Source organism: Balaenoptera physalus (genome assembly GCF_965194825.1).
Source record: "Balaenoptera physalus genome assembly, chromosome: 12".
Taxonomy (NCBI): domain Eukaryota; kingdom Metazoa; phylum Chordata; class Mammalia; order Artiodactyla; family Balaenopteridae; genus Balaenoptera; species Balaenoptera physalus.
The window spans coordinates 76686216-76695024 of record NC_138897.1 but is presented as its reverse complement, the minus strand read 5'-3'; the positions used below and the strand labels follow the sequence as shown (position 1 = coordinate 76695024).

At 45.9% G+C, this 8809-nt stretch overlaps 1 protein-coding gene across 7 annotated transcripts in view; it reads left to right on the top strand.

The window, feature by feature from the left end:
• Positions 1–817: 817 nt before the first annotated feature.
• EIF4ENIF1 (eukaryotic translation initiation factor 4E nuclear import factor 1) overlaps positions 818–8809 on the top strand; it is a 42595-nt gene continuing 34603 nt past the window's right edge. The window contains exons 1-3 of one of the 7 annotated variants that reach the window (XM_082416983.1): positions 2030–2184; positions 3141–3260; positions 3593–3702. Coding sequence is in view for 6 of the 7 variants with exons in the window: in XM_082416977.1 (XP_082273103.1) it covers positions 2400–2486; positions 3141–3260 (207 nt within the window). In the remaining variant the exon portion in view is untranslated. Of the gene's footprint in view, positions 2003–2029; positions 2185–2265; positions 2487–2625; positions 2729–3140; positions 3261–3592; positions 3703–8809 lie in introns of those variants that run through there. The other 6 variants (XM_082416980.1, XM_082416982.1, XM_082416979.1 and 3 more) reach the window with 6 other exon arrangements.

Genomic DNA, 8809 nt, shown 5'->3' with positions numbered 1-8809 from the left:
GTTCACAGATGCCCTCCCTTAGTAAATGATTACCTTTATTCCTAGGTAATAACTGTCTTCTCCTTTAATAAGGTCAGATTAAGGCTTTGAGAGGTAAGAAGTGAGTTGACAACACGGTTCTACAAGACATTAAAGAAGATCCTGGGGGAAGAGTACATCCTCCATAGGAGAGACCGGAGGACCCAGGAAATGAGCTTCAGGCCAGGCCTTTATCATAATAGCTACAGTGCCTTGAGCACATTTCATATATGGCTGGTGGTAATTTAAAAATATGTCCACAAATTCTGTGACACTCTTCACGTATAAAGGTGTAGTCTAAGTCCTCTTCCCTTGAATATAGGCCAGCCTTAGTGATGCCTATCTAAGGAACAGCATGTGGCAGAACAGAGTGACTTCGAGGCTAGGCTGTGCAACTGTCTGGCCCTCTCCTAATTGGACACTTGCCTGGGAATCTAGCCACCATGTTATGAGGGAGCTCAGGCCACAGAGAGACCAGGTTTAAGTGTGCCAGCAGTAGCTCCACTGGTTCCAGCTGACAGCCACCACCAACCACCAAACATGTGAGTGAGTGAGCCATTAGATGTTCCTAGCACACAGCCTTCCAGCTGATGTTGAAGGGAGCAGAGACCAGCTGTCCCAATTAGGACCACCACAAATTACAGATTTGGTGCCAAATAAATGTTGGGTTAAGCCATTAAGTTTGGGGATAGTTTGTTACACAGCAAAAGATAACCAGAACAGTGGTTTTAATGTTATCTCTTTAAAGCCTGAAAAGTAGGTACTGCTATCTCTTTTTGATAGATGAGTAAACAGGTTCAAAAAAGTGAAGTGACTGGCTCTGGTTTCACACTGAGTGGCAGAGCCAGGATTTAAGAGCTTCAAAAAAATAGGCCTTCTCCACTTCTCCACAGTGGCTTGCAGAGAGAGGATAGTTGTGAGAAACTCATTTTATTCATCATTACAGACGAAAAAGTTTTCATAATTGTTTTGTCCGTTGCCAATACTCAAGGACGGGAAATTAGTGCTCAATCACTGCCCAATCGGCTGATTTCACAAGTGAAGCTCAAAGAAAGTAGGCCCCTTCAAAGAAATGTAGACTTCGCTATACTTTGGCGTGAAAAATTACATTTTCCTCCACAGCCATGTATCATTCCACGGTCCCACGGGGCAGAAACCGGCTCACACGTGATCTCCGTCAAACCTTTCCTCCCCGAATGGCAATTACTCTCATTTGTTCACAGAGGAGGGAAATTATATGCGCGTCTGTGTGGCCGTCAGCCGGTCTCAGCACTACATACTAACCGCCTGACATTCGCAGTTTCATCTTTTCACCCAAACGCACTTGCACTTCTTCCCGTGCAGGCTATGGGGCGGGAAAGAACATTTCAATGAATTTGTCAGTCGCCAGTAGCTCATTGAAAAGCAACCGTGGCAAGTTTGCTTATTAATGCAGCAACGCGTAATCTCGCTTATTCCTCATACATAGAGACCATTTTAATATGAGCGAAACTCATAAGTCAGAACTTTGCCCAAGATTACACCACGAGTAAAAAAAAAGAGCCAAGGTTCGAACCCCAACCGGAAGGCGCAAAGCCCTCAAGTTCGCCTAACTCAGATTCCCGCTGCCGAAGCCCCAGGGTTCTCCGCCAACGCGAACCGTGCAAACGCAGCGGCCGACCGCGGTCACCCTCCCTGGAGAGCCGCCGGGCGGGGGTCGCGGGCTTCAAGCTCCGCCCCGCCCCGAAGCGCGCGTGGGAACTGGGCGTCCTCCCCGGGGCTGCCCACGACGACCGCCTGCGCACACCTGGGAGGGCTTCCGCGGCACCCGGCCAGGCCTCCTCCCCCTGCCGCCATCCCCTCCCGGCCTCCGCCTCCCCGCCGCCGTGCGTACGCAGGGGTCGGAACCCAAGGAGCGCGCCGCGATGTTTCCTTTTTCCGGCCGGCACCGCCGCGGACACCTCACATCCGGGCGCGCGTCGGCGAAGGCTGCGCTGGGGTCCGGGTGCGTGGAGGGAGTTATTAAGGGGGAAGGGGCCGGAGAGGAGGGGCGGAGGGTTGGGCCGCGGTTACGGCGGCTGAAGGGAGACAATCCGAGTGGGTGGGGGGGGCGAGAGCGAAGGCCGCGCGGAGCAGCCCTCGGACCGGCGCGGGCGGCGGGCAGGGGAGCGGCGGCCGAGGCACCGAGTAAGGGCCGGGTGGTGGCGGGGGCGCCGGGATTTGGGGCGCTGCGCGCCTGGGCCCGCGGGAAGAGAAGGGGCGCGGGTGCGCTGCGCCCGGGTTCGCGGGCGTGAGCGCGAGCGCCGGGGCGCGCGCGGGGGCCGGGCAGGGGCGCGAGGCCAGCGGGGCGGCCGGCTGGCAGCAGGCGGGCTGGCGGGGCCCGAGCCGCCGGGCCGGAGCGGATGGCGGCGGGCCTGTATCGGCTCCAGCTCGGAGCACCCGGGCCGGGGGATTCGGCCTCCCCGCTTCCTCCGGCCCGCCTCCCCTCCGTGAGTACTGTCCCCGCCCTTCCTCCGAAGGAGGCCGCTGGGCCGGGGCCTGCGCGAGAGGCCGGGGGTTGGGGTCTCGGCCAGGGGAAGCTGAGTTTTGGAGCTGAAGCTGGCGCTCGCCCCTTCCTTGCCAGGGGCTCCCCTGACATGTCCACAGGTGCGGCTGGCCTGGTGAGGGGCGCTCGGGCCCCGTCCCCAGTCCCTGGCCTCCGGTAACAAGGGGCAGCTGGCGCCGTCCATTGGCAAGTGACAGGCACTTTACCATTGCCCGACTTCCCGGATCCCCAGCTCCAGCTAGTCTCCTACCTGCCCCCACTCCGAGAAACTTCCCCACTACTGCCTGAACGGCCCTCACGGGTGGCAGCGACTAATGTTGGTTTCTTTTTGTATTAAAACTGCTTAAAGGCTGGACCCTGATTTGGGCATGTTGCACTTCTGCTTTCCTTATCCTGTTGATGCTTAGAGCTCTTTGCTAGAAGAGGTATCTAAGTACCAGTGTTTGTTTCCAAGTGGGTTCTGGTTTATAGCGTAATTGTTGGGTGAGGGTTTTTTAAAGGTAGTCAGTCTAAGAGATATGAATTTCCATTTCTTAAACAGTCAGGACTTGTGAAAATTTATTGTTCTCGGTGACAGTTTTGTGCTGATTTCTTCCAGATGCAAAGAACTGTAGACCAAGGAGCCATGGATAGAAGTGTGTGTGAAACAGAAAATGGAGATGCCTTCCTTGACCTGAAGAAGCAACCGGCCTCCAAATCCCCGCATCGCTATACAAAAGTAGGCTTTGTTATTAATGAAATAGTGTTTCTTTATAGGTGAGGAGGTTAGTAACATTGTGTAGGAATTTCATTAGTATTATTTAAAGTGGTAGTCTCATTCTGACTCACTATGTGAACTAAATATTAACTAGATTTAGTAAAGCATTGCTTTGAACTTTTTTCTGCAGTGTGAATACCCAGAGTTTAAACTAGAATTTGCCTCTAAGTAGCCTTCAGGTGAAGGGAATATTGGCTCGATATTCCCTGTGTGAATTTGTGGATCAGTATATGTTGGCAGACAAATTCTGTAACAGCTGTGTAATTGGTGTGTTATTGACTTACCTTCCATAGAGTAAGGATTTCAGCTCTGGGATGACTCACAGAAATCAGTGTCCTCTGTATTGATGTTTCCTTGAGAGGCGAACTCCCCACAGGAATACTCTTTGGTGTGCTTGCCTAGGGTAACCAGATTTTTTAATTCTTTTTTTTTTTTTTTTTTTTTTACTTCCTGTTATAAAATGCATATGGACTCAACAAAAGTTAAGACTTCAAGCTAAAAACTTGTGGTGATTTAAAACTCCTCCAGATATCTGCTCTTTCAGGGGAGTGGGGGAGGAGGAATCACCTCAAGGTTGTATATTTATTGAAGCTATTGTTTCACTGTCCTGTGGGCTACTGAACATTTCTGAAGAGGTTGACCGGAGCAGTGAATTCTTTCCTAGTCCACTGAACTGTGTTGAGCTGGAGTACATAAAATGTGCATGGGACTGTTGACGGGAAGGGTTGTGTCCTAGTTGGGCCCATATCTATTACTTCCCTGGTGTGAACCCCATCAAGGATTCTAACGTGGTTATTGTCCCTGGCTTCCCAAGATACTGATTGGTTAGTATTTTAAACTCGGACCTTGTTTGTGTACTGATGCTACTACTCTTAACTGCTTGATAAACTATCCGATGCTATTGGAGTAATATTCATTTTTAGCATAAAAAAAAAACCTTGAGGAAAAGAGTGTTTTCAGGTGTAAAAGAGTTTTGGTTAATTGCTGTGTTAATACAATCTGTTTTGGCATGACAGAATGTGAGTTGATAGAAAGCACTTTACTATTTCATTCAGATTTGGTCTTCCCAAATATATTATAGTTTCTCTCAAACCTGAGAGTGATTGTATAGTATTTCACAACTTAAATTCATTACCTAAAATGTTGACAGGTGAAATCTGAATGGAGAAAAGCTTATTAAATGAAGGGAGAGTGATTTGAACTGCTCTTATTGATATAAGCTCATGTGAATTCAGGTCTCCCAGCAGTTTTTGAATAAAAGTTCTGACTGGTACTTTACGTGTAGAGTCCAGGCATAGAGGCTTTTGAATCACTGTCACGCACTCATCAGAGGGTAGCATGTATATTTCATCTTTAATGTATATCCATCTTTATGCATAAGTCATTTTTAGGAAGATATGAGTCTTTCTTAGTGTAGAACTTATATATGTCTACAGTAGAGACTGAGAAACTCAATATTGCCCATTTTTGACAATCCAACCTCAGAATTCTGCCATGCTTAGATAAATGAGCCTTAAAGAAATTTTTAGGTTGACAGTTAAGCTTACATTCAATGGTCTTCTCTCCCCAATTTAGTTAGAAATAGTTTTACTTTCCACTTCATTCAAGAGTACTTAGTTAATGGCAATTTTAGGGTCATGTTTAGGCAGTGTTGGAGTATTAGGGTAGTGCTTTCATATATATGTTTCTCAACACTCTGGTAATTTTATGTGGGATTTGAGGCAAACTAAGCCTTTTTCCTTTTGAAGGAAGTTTGAAAGAGTCCTATGTTCCGAACACTATGATAAATGTTTTTTGGTTTCACAACTGGAATAATATTTGAGCCATCATACTCCCTTTTTACATATTGGGATCAAACTATTGGAATAAATAAAGCATTTAGTAATGTTTCTGCCGCTTCAAGTTCACAAGCTAGAAAGTTTAGAAGCAGTAGAAGGAAACTGTCCTCAGTGATTTTTGTAAGTGATGTCTTTTCTGAAAACTTTTGTAATTGAGGGATTTGTAATTAACTACAGGGTCAGAAAAACACTGGCCAGATGAGAGGGTTTCTTAAGCTTTGACCCTTCTCCATTTAGTAGTATTCAGTTGTTTTATGGGATAATGTGAATAGTCTGTTCAGAATTCGAGGTTTTTTTTCCCATGAAGGTGGAGGAGTTCAGATGTTTGGCGAGTGCTTTTCAAGGTAACAGACCAGAGTTTCCTGTGTGGTAGGACATCCTTTAGTCCAGCTTGCTTCTCAAACTTTAATGTGTCTGGGGATCACCTATGAACCTTGGTGAAGTGTGAATTCTGATTGTTAGGGTAGGGGTGGACTTGAAAATTTGGCCTTTTAACCAGCTCCCAGGTGGTGCCCATTCTGCTGGTCCACTGACCATGCTTTGAGTAGCAAGGCTTTAGTCTTCTGTGGAGAACTTGAAATATGGTGTTGATGTTGTCAAGCAACTCAGGTGCATAGTTACTCCCCAGGGTTCAGTTGGTGTCCATCGTGCTTCCATGAATGTCTCAGGAACTCAAGTTAGGGTCACATTGGGAATTTTCAGGCCTACTCCTAAGCCTCAGTGATTATTAATTTGGATGGTTATGAGTAGCTTTATTATATGCACCTGCTATCCTGAGGGTCTTGAGCCCTTAATTTATAAACCCACTCAGGTCCATTTTGCCAGGCCAGATTCCTAAGATCAAAAGCTATGTTTTGGTAGTATTTAAATGTGCATTTTTCTAAAGTGATTGCATTATGTTGAAGGACTTTGGGAGGTTATAGAGTGGGGTCTCACATCAAAAGTCATGGATTAAAAATGGTTTAGACAGCGGTTCTCAAAGTGTGGTCCTCAAAACTACGATTTAGTATCATCTGGTAGATTGTTAGAAATACAAAATCTCGGGCCCCATCTCAGAGGTATTGAATCAAACTCTAGGGTTAGGGCCAGCCATCACCGGCTGAATAACAAGTAATTCAGAGAATTCGGACTCAGATTCAAGTTTGAGAACCATTAGTTTAGAAAACAGGAGGTAGTGAGGCTTATTAGTGGAAAAAGTTTGGGACTCATTCAGCTTTTTCTTACCTTCATCAGTGGTCCTTGTTTACCAGTAGTTGAGATGTAGTACCTGCTCTTCTATTAGTGATACCATCTTCTGCTTGAAGTACAAAATAGAAATGCTTTGGCCTGTCCCACTATTCAGATCCATGTTTTTTCTTCAAGCGAACAGACTGATTTTCTTAGATCACAAAGTATTATGTACTTTGTGCTGTTTCTCCTTTGCTCCTGTAGCTTGCCACTGACTCCTTACTGAATGCTGTCACCTGCCAGTTGGACACGGAATAAAAGCGGAGGACACTCAGAATATTCAGCTTGATACTGACCAATGTTAACCATGCATGTTAAATCTACCAGCTGAAAAATAGGTGTTGGATTATCTGAGTTACCTGTGTGCTCTTCGTTGCCTTGCCTAGTTATAGATTGGCACCGTTTTATTTGTCATTGTAGGGATCTTTAAAGGAGGCCCCCCTAATTTGTGGCTGATGGGCAGTTGGTCACAGTGGTACAGCCATGTTTGTGTCTTTGCTTTGTTTCTTTGTTTTGTTTTGTGTGTTTTGGACATGCCACACAGCTTGCAGGATCTTAGTTCCCCAGCCAGCGATTGAACCCGGGCCCCAGCAGTGAAAGCACCAAGTCCTAGCCACTGGACCACCAGGGAATTCCCTGTCTTTGCTTTAAAATCATTAAGAAAACAGACAAGCAACTGAAGTGGACTGATTTGAGTAATCCTTCTAGCCTTCTTGGAGAGAATCAGTTGCAAAACTTGAAGTCAATCCTTTGAGAATACTCTTTGGTTTAAATTCTAGGTTGAAATCAGTAGTCTGATGGTCAGTTTTTGCTGTACAAAGATCTCGTTTGATAACTTCATGGGTATCTCATAAACTGAGTTGAGTAGTAGGCTCTAACAGGTGGCATTTCAGTGAGGCATTTAGCTATAAACTTCTAAGCTAGTATAAAAATAGGGGTGCCTGTTTATATGGGGGAAGGCAGAGTTATGGTACAAAAAATCATGATACCATGTTAATGTTTCAGCTTTCCAGAAACCTAACTGGAAGTTCTTAGAGGGGTCTGGCTGGCAACACCATAGATACTGTCTTCTGACTACTCTTTCCTACCTGTTCTGATTTTAAGTCATCTTGAAAAATTGGGATTAAGGGCCCTTGCCCCCTTGGGTATCTTCTCTTCCTTCCTCATGGTGGGAACTTCTAGCTAGATAAGGAGCCAGTCATTTCACAATTGGAATGTCTGACATAGAAATCTGTGGTTCTAGCACCCCTTCCTAAATCTTTGGTTCAGGAATGGGTGCTGTAAAAGGAGCTGGCCTAGGGGAAGCCTGCCTGAGGAGGTGGCAGTTTTTTCAGGGTTCCCAGCGGTCCCACTGGACTGGGACAAACCCAACACTGAGTGACAAAGCTGCTGGGAAGGATTGGGCACCTTCCCCTGTCCTCTCAAGAGAATCACTGGAGAGGAGAGGACAAGGGGCCACTGAACCCCACTGCCTGGTTTGGGATCCCGCACTCTTCCACCTACTTAACCTGTGTTGCCTTCAGTCATATTCTCAACTTCTCTGACTCTCATCTTTTTCCTCTGTAAAATGCAGATAGAATAGTATCTAACCTATAGAATTTTTGTGGGGAATAAATGAGAAAATGAATATCAAGTGCTTAGAAAAGTGGCTGGCACACAATAAGTGTTAAAAACTGCTTATGATGTAATAAAGGTAGGGGGAGATACTGAAAGATAGCTTCTTTAGATACCAACTTTAGATCAAGGTGCTTATTTTCTAAATGTCACAGTAACCATCTCCATTTTTTTTTTTTTTTTTAAGTAAGACCTTTTTTTTTTTAATTAATTAATTAATTAATTTTTATTTTTGGCTGTGTTGGGTCTTCATTTCTGTGCGAGGGCTTTCTCCAGTTGTGGCAAGCGGGGGCCACTCCTCATCGCGGTGCGCGGGCCTCTCACCATCGCGGCCTCTCTTGTTGCGGAGCACAGGCTCCAGACGCGCAGGCTCAGTAGTTGTGGCTCACGGGCTTCATTGCTCCGTGGCATGTGGGATCTTCCCAGACCAGGGCTCGAACCCGTGTCCCCTGCATTAACAGGCAGACTCTCAACCACTGCGCCACCAGGGAAGTCCCCATCTCCATTTTAATATGAAACCAGAAAGCACTATGAAGATGTAATGCTACCACTCTAAAAATGATTTTCATAAGTTTCCTTCTGGTACTTATTTACCTGCTTGCTTCACGTTTTACATTGCTTTTATCGGTTGTGTGAACGCATTTAAAAGCCAAGGTTTATTTTTATTGTGTTGGCCAGATCAACAGAAAAAGCAGGGTTTCCTTTTTTTTTTTTTTTTTTAATATTCCCATTTTCTTAGCTTCACATAAATCCTTTCAATAGAAGAAAGTCTTTGCATCAAATCAGCCACCATTAGAGGCTTGGGTGAATCCAGGTGCTGAGTCCTGCTTA